The sequence below is a fragment of the Hydractinia symbiolongicarpus genome, chromosome 5, assembly GCF_029227915.1.
Source record: "Hydractinia symbiolongicarpus strain clone_291-10 chromosome 5, HSymV2.1, whole genome shotgun sequence".
NCBI classification, from domain to species: domain Eukaryota; kingdom Metazoa; phylum Cnidaria; class Hydrozoa; order Anthoathecata; family Hydractiniidae; genus Hydractinia; species Hydractinia symbiolongicarpus.
In genome coordinates this window covers 3,125,668-3,145,845 of record NC_079879.1, presented here as the reverse complement: position 1 = coordinate 3,145,845, position 20,178 = coordinate 3,125,668, and the positions used below count along the sequence as shown (strand labels likewise).

The 20,178-nt window shown below is 34.2% G+C and overlaps 3 protein-coding genes across 4 annotated transcripts; 2 read left to right on the top strand and 1 right to left on the bottom strand.

Moving 5' to 3' along the window:
- Positions 1-2,789: 2,789 nt before the first annotated feature.
- LOC130644194 (dihydropteridine reductase-like) lies at positions 2,790-4,556 on the bottom strand. 2 transcript variants are annotated; one of them, XM_057449698.1, is made up of 7 exons: positions 4,405-4,556; positions 4,083-4,272; positions 3,646-3,733; positions 3,502-3,554; positions 3,286-3,394; positions 3,097-3,180; positions 2,790-3,018 (listed from the first exon to the last, which is right to left on the bottom strand). In XM_057449698.1, exons 1-7 carry the CDS (start codon positions 4,489-4,491, stop codon positions 2,913-2,915), a joined length of 717 nt encoding a protein of 238 aa, XP_057305681.1. In that variant the 5' UTR covers positions 4,492-4,556; the 3' UTR covers positions 2,790-2,912. The 2 variants fall into 2 exon arrangements, with proteins under 2 accessions (XP_057305681.1, XP_057305682.1); XM_057449699.1 differs by lacking the exons at positions 3,502-3,554; positions 3,646-3,733.
- Positions 4,557-4,581: 25 nt separating this feature from the next.
- On the top strand, positions 4,582-12,730 carry LOC130644193 (ataxin-3-like). The gene is made up of 3 exons (XM_057449697.1): positions 4,582-4,764; positions 10,526-10,605; positions 10,730-12,730. Exon 3 carries the CDS (start codon positions 10,732-10,734, stop codon positions 11,557-11,559), a length of 828 nt encoding a protein of 275 aa, XP_057305680.1. The 5' UTR covers positions 4,582-4,764; positions 10,526-10,605; positions 10,730-10,731; the 3' UTR covers positions 11,560-12,730.
- Positions 12,731-14,113: 1,383 nt separating this feature from the next.
- On the top strand, positions 14,114-18,511 carry LOC130644191 (sideroflexin-1-like). Its single transcript, XM_057449695.1, has 11 exons — positions 14,114-14,332; positions 14,476-14,646; positions 15,017-15,115; positions 15,488-15,563; positions 16,046-16,131; positions 16,215-16,275; positions 16,345-16,411; positions 16,564-16,613; positions 16,945-16,994; positions 18,100-18,147; positions 18,267-18,511. Exons 1-11 carry the CDS (start codon positions 14,160-14,162, stop codon positions 18,361-18,363), a joined length of 978 nt encoding a protein of 325 aa, XP_057305678.1. The 5' UTR covers positions 14,114-14,159; the 3' UTR covers positions 18,364-18,511.
- Positions 18,512-20,178: the final 1,667 nt, after the last annotated feature.

Here is a 20,178-nt window from a genome sequence, read left to right as displayed (position 1 = left end):
GTAAAGTCCCACATCGTTTACTGTTGTCTTATAGGTGCTGACTACAAGGTTGGGAAATTAAATTAAATTCTGGATTGTCAGTTCCTTTTTTGAAAACCATGTTCACACTTCTTGTTGGTATTCTGATTCCAAATTAATCTAAAAAAATAAAACTTTCTCTGGATGTGCATTAAATACCTTGAAGTGGTCAAGCTACATTGCTACTTTTTCAGATGTGTAGATTTGATTTGGGTTATCATAATCATTTTTGCTTTATTTCAAACTCCATAAATATATCTTTCGTGTTATTAATGTATGCGTCGGCGTTATTATTTTTTTTTTTTTAATTTTGTTTTCGCACTTTCACTCCCACAAGGTTAAAAGATTCTACACCACGTTTTTTATTAATTTATTTTCACAAAAAGGATAAAAACTTTAGATGCAAAATGCAAATCAAACGCTGTGATGTCATTCATCTTACTTTTGCCCTCCCTCCAGCGACAAGCTACACGCTTATAGGTTGTGCAATCAGTAACGCTTTACTTGATAGTCAACTGATGTTCTCAACATCTTATGTACCCTCACATATTCCACAATAGACAATTCCTAGAGTCTTCTCATCCCCTTTCGATCTTCTAAATTACCAGGGTGAAAGTGTAAACTGGACTTGCATAACGAAAACCTCCAAGCAGTCAACTGGGAGCGGGAATTCCAAGATCTTGATGTACCGGACATGCTAAAGGAATTTTACAACATCTGCACCAAGGCATCAGAAACACATGCCCCATCAAGAAAGATAGAACAAACAAACAGAAACAAAATTCCAAGAGAGAGAATGGCACTCATGAGAAGACGAACCAGGGATAAACAAAGAACTAGTACGCGTTACATCGCCATCACGTACTGATAGGCTCCAGGCAGAACTCATTCAGATTGAAAAGTCACTACAACTCTCATATAGAAATTCAACCATTATGCAAGAAGAGAAAGCCGAAGAATCAATAAAGCACAACCCAAATTCTTTTTCTCCTACGCAAAAGTTAAATCCACTGTTGGTCCTCAAATCAACGAGAGTGGAAACTACATCTCTGATTCAAAAAATATAGCCGACATGCTACTGACGCAGTACTGCAAGATGTTCAGCACACCAAAACAGTACAAACCCTCACTACAAAACGTGATATTCGATGAAACACACTTCATTAAGACAATCAATGAACTCTCAGCAAACTCCTCTTCTGTTCCTGATGGCTTCCCATCAATCCTATTGAAAAAGTGCAAAAACGTCATAGCCACCCCACTCAAGCTGATTTGAACGAAATCATTTGAAGAAGGAACCATTCCAGACACACTAACCAGTGCTATAATAACCCCAAAACACAAGAGTGGAATCAAAAATAAAGTTGAAAACTACCACCCAATTGCCATAACTTCTCACATCATAAAGGTCCTTGAAAAGGTTGTCCAAAATCAAATTGTGTCATTCATGGAAGAAAATAACCTGTTCAACAGCTCCCAACATGGTTTTCGTGGTGGACGGTCATGTCTGAGCCAGCTTCTTGATCATTTCGACAACATTCTACAAATACTCTGCAACAACTCAAACGCTGATGTTGTATACCTGGATTTCGCAAAAGCATTTGACAAGGTCGATATGGACATAGCCCTTAAAAAGATAGAAAACTTAGGTATCAAAGGCAAACTACTTAAATGGCTGAAGTCCTTCCTAAAAAATAGAACCCAGTACGTCTCAGTAAACGGTCACCACTCACGTACCACAAAAGTCACCTCTGGCGTACCACAAGGAAGTGTGCTTGGATCGCTCATCTTCCTGATCCTTATGGGGGCTATTGATCTTTCTGTAAAGGACGCGTCACTCTTAAGCTTTGCAGATGATACAAGACTTATAATGAAGGTTAGCTCTAAAAGTGACATTGAAAAAATGCAACAGACCTAAAACTAGTCTACGAATGGAGTAAACAAAACAACATGATGTTCAACAATACAAAGTTTGAACTCCTGCAGTACGGAAAAGACCTAGATCTGAAGTCAAAGTACAAAACAACAGCATCAACACAAATCCAACCAAAAAAACAAACCAAAGATCTTGGAATACTAATGAAATCCCTTGTCATCCCTAGACTTGAGTACTCATTTTAACTCTGGTCTCCTGCTAGAAAAGGACAAATCAAGGCACTAGAAGCTCTGCAATGGAGCCGCCTAAAAAAGATCAACTGTGTACACAGAATGACTTACAACGACGCACTTAAACAGCTCAAATTGTACTTGTTACAACGACGACGTGAACGCTATCAAGCCGTATATAGTTGGAAAATAGTTGAAGGCATTGTCCCAAACCTTCACCCAACCATGCAAACCCATGCAACACAAAGAAAAGGGCGTCTCTTTAAACTACCATCGGTGCTGAACAATTCCACAAGCTTCGCTAAATAACACAACAGCTTCCGTTATCAAGCTCCAAGAACCTTCAACGCCCTGCCCAAGTCTCTAAGAAGCATCACTTCATGTCCAGTTTAAAAGTTTAAAACAGCCCTCAACAAGTTTCTCCAATCCCCGGGACAAATGAAGCCTCAGAAAACAGTATTATCAATGAAGTTCGATCTAATCCTCATCCTCCTCTCTTTAGAGATGGAGTAGAAGAAGAGGAAGAAGTGACTGACGTTGGTCGTCTACGACTGGCGTGAAGCTACAACTTCAAAAGTTAACATAAGTAACATAAGTAAGTAAGTCCCCTTCCTATGTATTTGTAAACGCTATGCTGTGTACTCTCTGAAAATATTAAATCGTAATGTGCTTAATGCATCTTTTTAAGAAAGTTTTATTTTCGTTACAAAAATAATAATAAATACAATCCACCGAAAAATCCACACCATACAGTTAGCAAAGTCTCCATGGCTTCATTAAGTGACAAATTATTTTTCCACACATTCCAATGCTGTGTTTCCATCTTTTGTAATTAACTTCAGCAAACTTCCTGATGCAGGTCTGTTTATGTTTTCACTCCATTCTGTAAACATTCTATAGATGGAATGCATTAAATTGGACAAGTAAATTACACTGGAAAATCTGAAAAAATCAAATTTAAAATTTTCTTACGTTGCGACATACTCTAATGGTGTCCATGTTGTCTGGTCTGCATCAGGCATAAATTTTCTGTTCATAGGGGTATCCAACGTAACCCTATTAAAAGCATTTATATAAACCTTGGTTAAAACAATCAATAAATCACAAGTATTAATTCTTTTAACAAGATTTTCTGAATTTTATTTATAATTATTTACTTACGGTAATATGGTAGCGATGACTGCATTTTTAGGAAGTCCCCCATTGTCCGCAGCTAAACTTTTCGTAAGTTGATGTACTGCAGCCTTTGCCATTCCATAACCAATCATTCCTACAAAATAAAATTAACATACATTATGCATCTTCTTACTATGTTTCTTACTATACTATGCTTTATTAAAAAAACACTTTGGTAGCATAACAAACAAATTTATTTACCTGCTGTACCCGCTAACGCAGGTACGGCACCGGTTAACTGAAGCACTCCTCCCCTGTAATTATTAAAAGTTTTTTTGTGAGCTTAAACCATAGAGAAAATGTTTGTTTAATGTTAAATCAGTAAATTGGTAATCAAATCATTACTGTTTCAGATGAGAAGATGCCAAACTGGCAGAGATACATGATGACCAAACACTTTGTTTCCACATCAAATTTGAGTTTTTTATAAATGCTAAAAATATTAAAAATCTGGTCAGAACATTTAGTTACTATATATAATTGGAAGAGTTAGCTACAGTTGCTTAAAGTTTCCTATAAGCACATTTAGTAAGGCAGAAAAAAATGTCCAACAAGTAAATTAGTAAATTAGTTATCTCAATTTAAATATGAATAGCTAGCGATCTGTTGTTAAGGATTTTCTGTCTGAAGTATTCTTTTTGACAACAAAAACATGTGACGCTTCACTAGCTAAATGAACATTTTTATTAACAATCCATATAATTTACTGAATAATTCACAATGCCTACATGTATATAGTTTCAGCAGTTATTTCAAGTTCATTTGTACAATTTAATTTATACCTTTTGATGCAGCATTTCCACCTGCCCATCCACCTGCAATACAGAAGATTCCATCTAATTTTTCATCTTGTAAAACTTCTGCAAGTCTTTGTTGAACCTGCTCGTCTTGCTTCTCCCAGTCATTTAACTCCGTGACAATAATATTTGCATCTGCAGACTCGTTTGGAGATAAATCAATGCTGCAAACCCACTAAGAAAAGAAAAAAAATGTCCCAGGCAGATGTTTCAGTTTGTCCTGCCAGTACAATAGTGATCTTAAAGTTTTAGAGTCTGAATCCGTTTCGTTAGATCAACGAACTTAACAAATGGAAACAGTACTTACAAAATTTTTAGCCTTAAATGACTGTACACAGACTGCTCCCAGAGCACCTTTTCCACCGTAAATCAACACTCGCTTTGCAGCCGCCATTTTCGAGAGAAAGACGTAATGCAAAGATGATATTTTACCACCCAGCTGTTAAGTAACGTATAGAATTTGGTCTTTATGGTCTAAATTGTACTCCCTGTTCGAACATGAACATGAAGGCAGCAAGCTGCAGCGAGCAGCAAAACTTCAGATCTCGACATTTTGTTTGTTACTTAGTTGCTTTTTTAATCTAGAAGGACTTGTAGGATTTATTCTTTTTATATCAAGCTCTTGAGGAGTAATTTTGTTGTGGATGTAAATGTGCGAATGGCAAGGGTATACACCTTAACTTCTTAGTCTGGAAACTAAACTCGTCATTTTTCCCTTTTTGATATTTTTAATGAGAGATGATAGGTCTTCTCTTTTTGCAAGTTCAAACAAGTTGTAGTAGTTGTCAACGAATAAGACCACTAACTTTACACAATTCATAAAACCTGACTGTGTAGCTATTTATATTGTATTTATGTGTCTTGTTTTTGATGAAACTGAACATCAACTTCCCACGCCCCACAGCATCATGGATTCACCAATCGATAAAATCTTTATTAGGGTGCTATATATCGACCATCGTGTCATTTAGTGGACTATTAAAGGGCATGACTTTGTCCAAGCAGGCCATTTTTTCCCTCATTATTAGGCTGAGTGCCAAAAGCGAAAAATCATTTGAAGTCTGGTTAGAACAACAGTTTAACAACCTTTGAAGCAGTACAGCACATCATGACTCCAATAATTCTTAATTGTTGGGAGTTTCACAAATAAGTAAGGAAAAATAATAGTTTTTTTTTTGCAAATAACTCCTCTTATAAAAAAAAGTGAACTTTTTAATGGTAAAATTATTTTTTTTATTCTGCGATTCGGTTTGACGTCATAACAATTTTTTTGGAAGGTGAAAAGTTTCCGTATTATATATAGGTGAAGAGAGTGCAGAGCTATACACATTTTGGAGTTTTAAGAACAATTTGAAGGAAGGAAGTTTGAGCAAAGGTAATTTTTCGGAGCAAAATCTAGATAGCTAGCTAAGCATCATTTCCAGACAGATTTTTATTCTGGTTACCTTTCGTTAGCTACTAAATCTTCCATTTTCACATTTTTTAGCATTCTTCTCCTACCAAACTAGGTGGCACAGTGTGCCATCTCCCCAATTTCCCTCACATGGCATGGGTTAATCGGGGGCAATGGTATAACATTCACTCATCCATGTTGAATCGCTGCTAAGGGAAATCAAACCCTGGTCTCCCGCACAAAGTGCAAGACTTATAACTACTTACAACGCAACAGTCTTCCAGCTGAACGTGCTAAAAGATCAAATATATGTGTAAATCTTTAGGTTTATCATCTTGGAAATAAATCTTGAAAGAAAAAAGACAGGATTCTTCCAAAAAAAATGAAAGTATTTATTATCAACCCCCAAGGTTTCCATCCTAACAGCAAAAATATTTTTTATTGCTTTTTAATTTCTATATATATTTTATACATATCTTATAAAATTTGTTGTAATAAAGGGATATCTACACTCTCACATCATCCCCTAAGATGTTACTTGGTGCCACTTCTCATAAAAATTCCAGTAAACGCTGTGGATATGCATACTGCAACTCACTTAGGCCTATCTCCTTGTATATGTAATCATCTTGCAAAGAAAGATGTTATATCTAAAAAACTATTTTAAATTTAATTCCTAAAGGTGAACAGATCTCGAGTCATGACGTATTTTTCAGAGAATTATGGTTTGTAATTCAATAAAAAAAGTTAATGGAAAATATCTTCAAAATGCAAAATACATACACTATAATTTTCAGACTGTTTTAGATCAATGTTGTTGTGATTAAAAAACTGTAAACATCGATCATAAAAAACTAAAAGTTTTGTAAATGGGGATGCATTAGTTAACGTCTTCAATTTTATTTCGTTTCCAATAATTTTTATATCATCTGTTAAGTAATTTTATCAACTTTCGGAAAATATTATATACCTTAAAGGTAAATTATGCCAATAAATGTATTTTCATCGCCAGGATCTACTTCAGCCCATCTTGACTTACTTTCCCCATTTTTTTTTCTCTGCCTTTGTTAATGCAGGTGCTTTTCCTTGATCATTTGTTGCAGGTATTTTCCCTTGATCATTTGTTGTAGCTATATTGTGTTGTACACTATTTCTGAGGTCTTCTCCTTGTTATCCTGATGTTGATGATGAACCACCCCTTATTCTCTTACCCCTTTCATTGTAGGTCTTAATTCATAATTTAACTTTAAAGTCACTATACACTCTCCATGATTCCTTTCATTTTCCATTATTCTACAAATATCCTCACTTTTTCTACAATGTCATCATCATCATCATCATTCTCGGCTTAACGTCCGTTTTCCATGCTAGCATGGGTTGGACGGGGTATATTAATGACCCTCTTCCAATCTGATCTAGACTGTGTTAGATCTAAACTCAACTTCCTCTCTATCAAGTCTGTCCTTATAACCTCCTGCCAAGTCTTTCTCGGTCTGCCTCTGGGCTTTGCCCCAGGAACTATCAAGTCTCTACACTTTCTTACCCAATTATCCTCCTCCATTCTTTCCAAGTGCCCCAGCCAATTCAATCTTCTTATCTGGATAACATCTTTAATTCTACGGAGACTTAGCCTGCTTCTTAGCTCATCTGAACTCTTTCTGTCTCTCAGACTGGCATTACACATCCACCTAACCATTCTCATATCATTCCTTTCTAAACAGTACGGTGAAAATCTTCCTGCTTCACTGCCCATGTCTCACTACCGTACAACATAACACTTCTTACACAGGCCTCATACAACCTACCTTTTACCTCAATTGACAGGACTCTGCTAGTCAATAAAGGAAGTAACTCTCTAAACTTTTTCCAAGCAGAACCTATCCTGCAAGTAACACTTCTTCCAACACCCCCTTCACTGCCCAACATATCACCTAAGTAACAGAAGTTCTTAACTATCTCTAACGAGCCACTGTTGTGCATCATTAAAGCTGGAAATACTTCATTCTCTATAATCTCACCTTTGCAACGCTTGCATACAAACTGAATGTCAGCTCTTAACCTTCCACTAATACTACTACACTTCTTATGTACCCAATGCTTGCAAGTCTGACAAAAAATTGAGTTACTACCAACCCCTTTCCTGCAAACTCCACAAGGCCACTTTCCAACTACAAGGTCACACTTGGCTGCAATGCTACTTATTATGACTTTAGACTTTGCTGTGTTTACCTTCAGCCCTTTCTCTTCTAGTCCATTCTTCCACTTCTCAAACTTTTCAACTAATTCTTCCATCGGCTCTGCTATGAGAACCAAATCATCTGCATACAATAACTCCCATGGACAACCTGTTCTGAACTCCATCGACAGCGCTTCTAAGACTAGAATAAACAACAAAGGACTAAGTACAGAACCCTGATGTACACCAACATTTACACTAAATTCATCACTAAGTGAATTGTTAATCCTGACACGACTTCTAGCATTGCTGTACATCGACTGAACCATCGTAACTAGCCACTCATCCACACCTAATTTTCTCATAGCCCACCAAATAACTTTACGTGGCACTCTATCAAAAGCTTTCTCTAAATCTACAAAGGCAAAATAGAGATTCTTTCTCTTTCCTAAATACTTTTCCTGAAGCTGTCTGAGTAAAAATATTGCATCTGTAGTGCCACGCCCTGGAACAAAACCAAATTGCATCTTATCTATATTAATTCTTTCTCTAAGTAACTTATCAATCACTCTTTCAATAACTTTCATTACTTGATCAACCAACTTCAAACCTCTATAGTTACCCCTTTCTAATGCATCACCCTTGCCCTTGAAACAATTCACTATTACACTCGACTGCCACTCATTTGGAATAGCACCATCCTTTATAATCTGGTTAGCAAGACTTGTAATAAGCTCAACTCTAATATATCCAGATGCTTTTACCATCTCTGCAACAATACCTGATACTCCTGCAGCCTTGCCAATCTTCAATTTCCTAATAGCCTCCACTACCCATTCTGTCTTGATCTGCATAGCTGGCCTTTCTACGACATCATCATCAGACAAATTATCCTCGTCCCAATCAAACTCAGTGTTAAACAACCTCTGATAATGATTCTTCCAAGCTACCCTTTTCTCCTCCTCTGTGCTAGCCAAAACACCTTCATCATTACGTATACACTTCTCACCTACAATATCTTGATTAGTCTTCTTCATTTGCTTTGCTATCTTGAATACCTCATTGCGCTGGTCTTTCCTTCTTAACACATCTGCAAATCTGTTTCTCTCTGCTTCTGATTTTGCCTTATACACTGCTGTACGAGCGCGACGCTTAGCTTCTAAGTAAATATTTTTACTACCACCTGACTTCCACTCTTTCCAAAGTTTCCTCTTTTCCTTTATACACTGGTCAACCTCATTATTCCACCACCAGGTCTGTCTATGTCTAGCTGGTCCTTTCGTCCACTCACAGGTATCATCAGAAGCTTCTAGAAGACAATTCTTCAAAGTAGTCCAAGTACTTTCAACATTGTCACTATCACATTGACTATTGTAGGCTAACTGCTGAACTTTTGCACTAAATTGTCTTGCTACAATCTCTTCCTTCAGCTTCCAGACTTTTCAACGGGGCCTGTACTTTCCCTTGGCTTCTTTGACACTCTTCAAGATAATATCACAAACCAGCAACCTATGCTGGGAAACACACTCTTCCCCCGATATAACTTTCACGTCCTTAACCACTTTCTTGTCTGACTTTCTAACCAAAAAGTAATCTATCGTTGTCTTACAACCACCTGACTCATATGTTATCAGCCTACTCTGTCTCTTACTGAATGATGTGTTGCAAACCACCATGTCCGTTGCCATTCCAAACTCAAGCAATCTCTCCCCTTCCTTATTTCTGCTCCCAAATCCATAGCCTCCATGCACACCTCTATAACCTTCAGATGACTTCCCAACATGACCATTAAAGTCGCCGCCCACCATGACAAGTTCAGTGTCTCCAAACTTTGATGTGACTGCTATTAACTCATCATAAAACTTATCTTTATCTTCCTCACTGAGTCCACACTGTGGAGCATAAACTGACAGAAAAGTGACAATCCTATTACCTATCAAAAACTTTATCACTATAATACGACTATTAACACGCATAACATCTATTACTTTTTCTACCCACTTCTCTGCAACGAATATGCCAACTCCTCCATATCCATCACTATTACTAATCCAAAAAAGCTTATACCTTGCCCTCCTACCTTCCACAAATCTCACTGAAGCTCCTCTCCACCTAACTTCCTGAACACAACACATATCAACAGATCTACGTTCTAACATTTCAACTACTTCACCTGCTCTACCTCTCAGAGTACCAACATTTACACTAGCCATCCTCAACCTAGTGTTATCTACCTTGTGATGTGATAGCTGGGTAACGGTCTGACGATGCTCACATCTGACATCTGTCCTACCGTGCGCGACACCTTCACTCCTTAGAGTTCCAGCCCCGTTTACACAGTTTGTCTGATTAACTATTCTAACGGCCATTAATAAAGAGTTTTGGCATTGTTTTACAGCTGGATGCCCTTCCTAGCACCAACCGTTCACAGACCGGACTGGGTGTTTTTTAAAGTGACACCATCACTATGTGGCATTTCATGGGACTTCCACAATCGCCCCTTAAAACTAAGGTATGGTGGAGGACGTTCAACTCCTCTCTTGTCTCTTAAGGAGACCCTTCACCCTATGTGTAGATTTAAGAATAGGATTTAATGTAGATTTAAGAATAGGATAATGGCAACAAATATTTTTAACTTTGTTGGTGCATTTATTTATTTTACTACAAATATTTCTATGTGATATTCTGCTATCAATGTGTCTTGTAAGAATGCATAAAAAATTAACAGCCATAAAAATGAAATTATATAATATATTGTGTTAAAAAATTTAGTTTTAAAATTTATCCAAAAAAAAATGAGAATTTTGTGTTTTTATATACCTTTCAGCATTTGTTACGTTTTGTATTCTTATTTTACAGATGTGTTTTATGTGGCAGGAAGAAAAATGGCGTACTTTGATGTACTTAAAATTATATAGATAGTCCTGGAAGTCCTGAAAGTATGCTGAAAAATTATAAATTTGTATATACTTAAAAATAAACTTATTCTATATACTTGAATTGTATTTAGTCTATAAAATTATTTATGTAGTGTATAGTTCTATGTATGTTTTTTATGTTTAGAAATGGAGTCAATATTTCATGAAAAACAGGAAGGAGCTTTGTGTGCACAACATTGTTTGAATTCACTACTACAAGGGTCTTATTTTAATGCTGTAGATTTAGCAACCATTGCTAAAAACTTGGATGACGCTGAGCACCAAAGGATGGCAGAAGGTAGTGTAAACTCAATAGAATATTATAATTTTATGCAACAGCCTTCTTCAAACATGGATGATAGTGGATATTTTTCCATTCAAGTTATTTGTAAAGCTTTGGAGGTGTGGAACTTAGAAATGATACAATATAATAGTCCAGCTGCTGAGCAAACACGACAAAATCCTGTTGCAGAAACTGCCTATATATGTAATCAACAGAACCACTGGCTGACAATACGTAAATTAGGGCAACAGTGGTTTAATTTAAACTCGATAAAGTCGAACCCTGAATTGATTTCTGACACATACTTAAGTTTGTTATTAGCACAACTTCAGGCCGAAGGATATTCTATATATGTCATTGTTGGAACATTTCCAGAATGTGAAGCTGAGCAATTACTTAGACTTTGTCCTGTGTCAACAGAAGATTATAAACAGTTTGCAAATTCACAACGTTTAAAAAACTCTGTAAAAAAGGAAAATTCAGAACAAAGCGATAAAACAACTGTTATTGACTCTGAACCAGCAGTCCCTGTAGATGCTGCTGCTGTTCGTGACAAGCGTTTAAACTTTTTTGAGAAACTAGCAGAGAAAAAATCAGAGCCAAGTAACGAACCAATGAATAATGTGAATGATATGTCAGAAGAAGAGATGTTAAAAGTAGCAATGGAAATGTCCTTGGAACCAATGGAATAATTATAACTAACTAAACAGTGTTTTTATTGAAAATGATTTTTATTTAAAAAATGAAGAAATAAGTTAGTGTAACTTTCTAGACATCAAATAATAAATAATTGCAATGCTGACATCAAAATTGCTTTCCTGAATTTTTTTTAAGCCTTATATACCAACATTTTAACTTTAAAATGCATGTCTTTTTCATGTAACCTATTTCAAGTGTAATTTTAGACATGATAATTGGGCTTATATACATTGGACTTAAATATTTATGTTTGTCGTCACCCATCCAGGTCTTAAAATAATTTCAGGTAAATCAAGAAAATTTGTTTATTTTTATGTACAAGATTTTTATGTTTGATGTACAAGATAACCACTTCCCAAAAATTAATAAGTGAGGTTACTGAACTGTTAAGGTTATATAAAGACATATTTCAAAATCATCATCACCAGCTTAATGTTCATTTTCTGTGCTAGCGTGTGTTGGATGGGATATTTTATATTTGAACATAATATTTCTTTTACAGGTCTTACCTTTTACCTCCATCAACAAGCCTAAGTAATAGTTCTTAACTAACTCTAAAAGGCCACTATCGTACATCATTAAAGCTGGGAAACTTTATTGTTAAACCAAAATGAAATAATGTTGAAACCTCACCTGGGTGATGGAAAACAAAATTATATTTAAACCGAGCCTTAAACAAGAGAAGTATTAGTTTTCAGGTCAGAAATTTCCATGAGCAGAAATTTCGGCAAATATTGTAAATTGACATCTCATTTGAGAAATTAAAATCTAACAAAAATAGTTTTCTGCTTGATTCGCGAAAACAAAAACTCGCAAACAAATAAATAAATCCTTACCAAAAAATATATAATTCCCAATTTCAAATAATCATTTTTAGAAACCATTTTTTGTTTCAAAGTTTATGTAACAAAACATAATCTGTTTTCAGTTAAAGGTTTGAATTATGCCCAAGTTATGGAAAATATTTTCCCACAAAGTATCCAAATTGATCTATTCGCGAAAAATTTTTAGGGAAATTCTATAAATTTTTGTGAATGACGTGATTCACAAAAATTTCTGTCATGAAAATATATGAAAAAGAAGTGGAAATTAAGTTGTATTTATTAGATGTTTTGTAATTTTTATGTATTTTAAAATGATAAAATAATTAAAAAGCCTGGTTAATACTTATTGTTCTTTTCGGGAAAAAATTAAAGATTATAGTATGTATGTATAATATAAGAGTTTAATTTTTTTACTTTTCTCAATTTTGCTTTGCCTTAACTACCCAGTCACGTAGGGGATATAAAAATATTTTTGTTGTCTATTTTAACCCAGCTTTTCTGTAATTAAAAAAAAATAAATATAAAATTATCATCTTCTAATGTTTAATTTTACATAGTAAAAATAAGATTTCAGCTGTTAAGTTGACTTCTGAAGGTTTCTGATTACCTATCTGTGGTTATGGATGTATTTTTGGATATATGTATGCTAAACGTAATATGTTGTTTTGAAACGACAAATCATTGAAGCATATAAATTATTGCTGAATTTGTGTTTACTTAATAGTGTTAATACATTTGTTTCCTCTGTACTTGGTAAACAATTGTTGAAAGAACTTCTTGTTCAGTGTTTATTTGTTACTACATTTGTTAAACTTCTTTGTATATATACATTCAGAAATTGGTTTATAAACTACAAAATCTCTTTTTAATTGCATGAGCTCAAGGTAGAAATGCATTAGAATTAAAAAGACAGGTTAATTTTTCTAAATTTTTTTTGAACATGTCTATTTTCTTTTCTTTTAAATACTTGAAAGAAAGCATCCCAAAATTGTATCATTTTTTATTAAAAACAATTCTTTCCTGGCATGTTTAAAAAATAATTTTTGTATACTTTGTGCTCCCATGCTAAGGGTTGTTTATATGGAAAGTACAGTGGAAAATTACCTGAAAAGGGATAAATGCTTCATGCTTCTGTTCAATTTTCTTTTAAAACGTTTTATTTTTTTATTTTTTTTTGTAAAAATGGGACAAAAATGAACTTTTTTAGTCCTATTGTTAACAACTATGTTTGAAACCAACATTGTTTTGATTTTCCAATTTAATTTGTTTTAATATTATTATATGCATAAGTTCAATAAAAACTTGTTTAATCAGCTAATATTTAGCTTAATATTTTATCATTTTTTGTTTAAATTCTGTTTATCTTCACTTAATTGGTATGATAAGTTGTTTGACTGATTGTGATAATATCATTAAACCGTCACCATTCTTTCTTTTTTTTAAATCTTTATTTCGTGTTTGCGGTTATTTATTGTGTAAATAAACATACATATATTTTGTATAAGCATAGCAATTGTAAGGCTGGACTCAAAGTGAAGAAAAATTTTAACTATAATTACAGCCTTTCCCTCTATGAAGTAAGATATCAGAAATAAATATCAATTTTTGTTTTTTAGTTTTGTAACATATCATAATTTATATATTTTCATAAGAAATTTTTATGAGTCCAATTTTCCTAGGATTAATTTTTGGTTTAGTTTGATTTGGTTTTAAATTTACTAAATAATAACATCTACCTAATATTTCCAGAATAAAAGACTTATTTTGATATGACAGAAGCTCCAAAGGATTCAAATGGTCGTTTAGTAATAGACAGCCCCAGATGGTTACAAGACACATTCACTGGTCGAGCAAAACATTTTTTTAATGTCACTGACCCACGAAATCTTTTTGCTAATGATGCAACTTTAGAAGCCGCAAAAACATTAGTTGAGAAATACAGGTAAAAAACATTCTTAGACCTCCTAAGCAAAACCGAAGTTTGGTATATATCAAATCGTAGTACTAAATTTATTAGAATAAGAAAATTAATAAATATGTACTCCAGTTAGCTTTCTGCAGTTGCATATAATAGTTCATTTATAGACTTGGTGTTGAACCAGCTGGCACTTCAGATGAAGAAGTATGGAATGCCAAGAAAATATATTCCTCTGCATTTCATCCAGACACTGGTGAAAAGCAACTTCTGATTGGTAGAATGTCAGCACAAGTACCAATGAATATGACAATTACAGGTGCTATGATGACATTTTATAAGTATGTCACTTTTATATTTCTGACTTTGCTTAATAACTGATTTTACATGCCGACTGTGCTTACTTCCATGTTGTTTGAGAAATTTATAAAAACTGCGAAGTATCTCTAAAAATAACTTTTGTATTACTCGAAATATTTTTAAATGGTTGAAATTTTCTGTAAATTCAATATAAAATTCCCTATGATATCCATATGATATCAGTAAAATAGCTATTTGAGATCATTCACAATTTTTTATTTTGCATTTCTCAAAGTCCTATATGCTAACATTAATTCCACCATCTTTTCTTCTGTAAACAATTTCTATCTTAAGGTGATTGTTTCATAGCGATGTTCTCTGGAGAATCAGCTTTATATTTTTTTTCTACAGAACAACACCTGCTGTAATATTTTGGCAGTGGGTTAATCAGTCTTTCAATGCTGTTGTAAATTACACTAACAGAAGTGGTGACCAACCTATCTCTACAAAGTAAGACTGTTCAAGTTTCTACTTCTTACAATAAATAACTTTTAATAAACAAAGGTGGGGCCGTCTACGATGAAGAATAAAGAAAAACAAAGTTGCCATGCTGTGTTTAGCTCTAAAAGAACTATTCTAAATTTTTTGGTTGATTGTCAGATCTTTTGACGAAGCAAAAATATCATTAAAATACAACTAATAAAAGAACAGTAAAGCCGATATAATTTTTTCCCTCAATATTTATTTTGACTTTTTTAAAGTCATCACTTTCGTTTAATTTTAATCAATTTTTCTAAAAGCACCTGATTACCTTCTCCGTAGGCATTAACATTTGATGTGTAAATTTTTGAAGTCTCATCAATCAATACATTGTCTTTTTAGGATGTTGTCGCAGGCGTATGTATCAGCCACAGGTGCTGCATTAATAGTTGCTTTAGGTTTAAATTCCATGGTGAAAGTAAGGATTTTTTGCTGTAAGCATAAATGTTTTTACACAAAGATAAGTTCAAAGTTATTTGTAGAACTTATCTGCAAAGGATTGTAGAAATATTTTTTTTGGATTTAACAGGCGAAAAATATGCCATTTTTCGGTTTTTGGTCATAGCTACAAATAATATAATGTCTATCTTGTTGCATCCAACTTTACGTCTGTAAGCCAAATGATATTTTCGAGGGAATCCCGTGGATTTTTCTATGGGATAACGCTACAAATTCAGTATACTGTAGAATCAAAGTGAAAAAACCTTTTATTAAAGTCTGCATAACACTTCATTTAATGGCAAAGTAAATGTTTGGTATTCATGGAGGTTGAAATAAAAATTTACAGAGAAACCTTTTGCTGATCTAGTGAAAAAACTGCAAAAATGAATTCATTTCCTGCACAAAATTCTTTTGTAAAAAAAAGAGTAAAGTACTTGATATACTTAAAACTATTTTTAGTCGTTGCCACCACTTGTAGGAAGATATGTCCCCTTTGCTGCTGTCGCTGCTGCTAACTGTGTCAACATACCTCTTATGCGACAAAGGTAAAATATATTTAAAAGAATTGTGGTTCTCAAGGTCGTTGAAACAACTTCAAGTTAAATAATCATTTTTTGCGTGTGTTTAGAGAATTGTTGCATGGTATACCTGTGTTCGATGACAATGGAAATAGACTTGGTGAATCAAAGGTAAAGGACTGTGTTCTGTTATACGACGTGACAGCATAAGTCAGACGTTTGTCTCACTTGCTTTTGTAGGTAGCTGCTCGCCATGCTGTGGTGATGACTGTCTTTTCAAGAATTGTGATGGCCTCACCTGGAATGGGTAAGTGAGGATTTTTAATAATGATTAAAATAATTAATTTCTGTTTAAAGCCGATACGACAGAAGAACTGGGTTATAGCTACTATACTTTAACTGTTTTTGATGCGAGTTTGAAGGAAATTCATTGTTTTTTTTGGTTTGTTGCTTTTTTAGCTATTCCTCCAATCATAATGAATAATTTAGAAAAAAAGTCTTTCATGAAAGTAAGTTGGTATGCCTTAATTCATTAAATTTTCGCGCTTTTTTAATTTTTATATAATGTTGCGCACCTAGATTGAGCACATTTTTTTTACTTACGACTTTATGTGCACCTACTTTTTTTTCGGAATTTTTTTTTGTTATATAAGCTTCTTGTTGCATGTCTGTTAAAATAAGAAGGTCTGCAAAACTGTAGCTGCTTTTGAAGTCTCTGTTGTTTATCACTTCACGCTGGCTTTTGCTTACAAGTTTTTTTTGAAGGATATAATCCTCATGTTGCTTATAATAAAAACGTGTATATTAATAAACCAGCCTGATTTTTGACAACTTTCTTAGCGTATGCCATGGCTAGCAGGTCCACTTCAAATTGGAATGGTTGGATTTATGTGAGTATATTCATTCCACATTTAAAGTTGCTTCTTTAAAATAAATTTTATGCAAGGGAGATTGAGAGTTGTTCTAATAAAAAGATGATAAATATTTGGCACAATTTTGTTGCGGTTACAAATAGTCATGAAAATGAATTTTAAAATAAGTTATAATTTTTATTTTGTAATTATTTTTTAATCTGTTTAGCTTTTTTTCAAGTTACTTGGCCCACTTGTAAATATTTTGTAAAATACCTTGAAAAAAGAAAAATTTTAGTGTCAATCAAGCCATCTTCATTCTTATTATATAAGTACCTAGGAATACAAATAACCATAAAGGGGTGGCGTAGTTGACCAAACCCGCCATATATGCCCAGACTCTTTTTTATTCATAAAACAAATATTTCCCTTTCGAGGTCAAGCTGGTGATATTTTACAGACACAAATCAAAAAAATATATATTCTGGTCGTAATTTAATTCCAAATGCTCTGAGCTATACTAAAAATGATCAAGACCTCGGGCTCATTACAAATGAGTAAAAAAAATAGTTGCAGTTGAATTATGTTTAACTAGTCGGTAACCCCTGAAAAAATTCACGGGTTCGCATGTTCTTTTTATACCGCATTGCGTGTGTCTCGCTACTTGCGGTACCATTTTGCGTGAAAGACAGACGACAGACAGACAGACGTATACGGGTAATTTAATATACTAGTCGTTAGCCCGTGGAAAATCCACGGGTTCGCCCGTCCTTTTTATACCGCATTGCGTGCTTCTCGCTATTGCGCAGCTAAGCTACCATTTTGCGTGACAGACAGACAGACGTATACGTGCATTATAATATAGATATATTTTTGTATGTTTACATATTTTACTCCAGTCTGTAAAATACACGAAATTCCGTGGAAAATAAATGATTGATTCGATTCCCTTTGACGTAAGGTTTATGAATATATACAGGATTTTCTTATAACCTTTTAAGACATTGGATTACAAAAAGACACTGTCTATTTGTAATCCTATGTCACACATTACAACACGGTTACATTTGTTGATAACTCCTCTTCAAGTATAATTCTTTCACTCGATTATCTGTAATTTATTCCATACCACTTTGTATTTCAGCCTGGTGTTTGCCACGCCTCTATGTTGTGCGATATTTCCGCAAATAAGGTAACAAGTTCCTCAAACTTTTATATTTCCGCAAATAAGGCAACAGGTTCTTCAAACCTTTATTGCGAATTGTTTAAATTTTGCAAAATGTGTCATTTTTTTATTCCTTTATCGTGTAGTTCCATAGCAACATCGAAACTCGAACCAGAATTACAAGATGCCGTGCGCAAAAAAAGAGACGATCTACATAGTGTATATTTTAATAAGGGTTTGTAATGTTATTTTATACATACATTACGAAAATATAGTTCTTTGAATTTTGTAACACCACCTAGATTTTTTATTAAAATTTCATCTGGTTATTTATTTGAATTGATGGAATTTTTTAGATGATTTTTAATTCAAACATGTTTTTAAAATTAAAGTGTTCTTCTTCTTTTCCTCTCTTATTTAAATATCACGACCGCACTTTTATATGATGAGATGGTATGTTCAAATATAGCGATGTCTCAGACTTAATTCCGAACACTCTCTTCACAAAATTCGCATTAACTCTGCATGAAAATTTTTGCAACCCGGATTTAAGTATCTATAACTTTCACTAAATTATCATTGTTTTTATTATATTTGTTTTTATTATATATTTCTTAAACCATTACCAGCGTGTGGGCCTTCAACAGAACGCATTGGTCTGTTTGCCAGTATTGTCACCAGAAATTGGAGTCGGTTTGCAAGTAATTTTATTCTTCCAGCAACAAGTAGTGAAATTTTTGCCAGGCAATGCTCGCAGAAAAACTTCCATTTAAATTCTTGCCTCAGCTCTTCGCAGCTTCATGGGAGTGCATTCTTCCAGGATAGTCAGCACATTGGAAAAATTGAAAAGGAAAGGAAAATTAGCTTTCTGATAACTTTCCCCACAATTAAATTTATTTAGTTTACACATTTGTAAATACACTTTCCGTTGTCACTGAATATCATGGAAATTCTTTATACAGTTGACTCTCAGTAACCGAACCTTCACGGGACCTTTGGTAAGACGAAAGTCTGTTACAAAGTTTTGTTTAAGGTTTTCAACCTGCTCCAGGGCTTACAATCTTACCATTTTCAATACAAGAGAAGAGGTCTTGCATCGTTTCCAGCCATTCGTTGACGAGGTGGTGCCGTGCTTTTCATCCTCATTTATTCGATCTCTACTGAAAAAGCTTGACGAGAAAAGTTCAACCTGTAGAGGGAAATTCCTCTGAGGGGCCCACAAATTTGTTTGACCAATTGACATATTCGGGTTTCCCATTCGAGTTCGAATTATAAAGATTTTTTTAGCTTTAGAAGTGTGTGTAGGATTAAGGCCTTGACACATTTCGACCTAACAAGATGTTCGAGTATTCGAGTTATCGAGAGTTTAGACTACTTCCAGTGCTCCAATTACAGCACCCGATTGAAGTCGTCCCCACTTTCGTCTTTTTTAATTTTAAAATCTTCCTCACTCAACACATCAGATATAATTTCTTCGTCATTCATTATCGATTCGGCAGTCTTGACGAAACAATCCATAAATACCACATCTTTCGGAGAACTCCGAAGGGTGGACTGTCAGTTTTTCTAACTGGTCTTAAGATCATTGAAAGGATCATCAGTATTTAGTTGGCGTCAGCTTGGTTTTCATTCAAAATCCTAGCATTAACGAAGCAGTTGATGACTGAGCTGGACAGGCAAAATATATGATATGAAAAAAATGAAGCAGCAACTATTTAAACAGAAGAAATTAAAAAAAATTAAGCCAAATTAAGTTACCCGAAGAAATATGCAAAAAAGGGTTCGCCGGTGTGTGATTTACCGCGAGTCAACTCTATTAAAAAAAAGATTCTAAAATATTGCGGGTCAATACTTTCTTCTGTTGAATGCTGACTAATTATAAGTACTTATGATCGATTACATTACCCTTTATTTTCAGCCTGAACTAGCTAAAATAGTTCTGGAGTTTTGTTTTTTAAAAATTTGCTGCCACCATGACTTCTGACGAGCAAAAGAATAACGTGTAAGTTTTATGGGATTGAGGGTCGACATCAACTCGAAATAAAAACACAAATCAAA

What these genes read in the sequence shown, in the direction of transcription:
- LOC130644194 (XM_057449698.1), bottom strand. Translation starts at nt 4,491, where the DNA reads ATGGCGGCTGCAAAGCGAGTGTTGATTTACGGTGGAAAAGGTGCTCTG. An exon ending in TGCGTTAGCGGGTACAGCAG is followed by an intron (nt 3,395 to 3,501) that starts GTAAATAAATTT and finishes TTTATTTTGTAG; the next exon opens with GAATGATTGGTTATGGAATG. An exon ending in CCATTAGAGTATGTCGCAAC is followed by an intron (nt 3,019 to 3,096) that starts GTAAGAAAATTT and finishes TTCCATCTATAG; the next exon opens with AATGTTTACAGAATGGAGTG.
- LOC130644193 (XM_057449697.1), top strand. Translation starts at nt 10,732, where the DNA reads ATGGAGTCAATATTTCATGAAAAACAGGAAGGAGCTTTGTGTGCACAA.
- LOC130644191 (XM_057449695.1), top strand. Translation starts at nt 14,160, where the DNA reads ATGACAGAAGCTCCAAAGGATTCAAATGGTCGTTTAGTAATAGACAGC. An exon ending in GACCAACCTATCTCTACAAA is followed by an intron (nt 15,116 to 15,487) that starts GTAAGACTGTTC and finishes TTGTCTTTTTAG; the next exon opens with GATGTTGTCGCAGGCGTATG. An exon ending in ATACCTCTTATGCGACAAAG is followed by an intron (nt 16,132 to 16,214) that starts GTAAAATATATT and finishes GCGTGTGTTTAG; the next exon opens with AGAATTGTTGCATGGTATAC.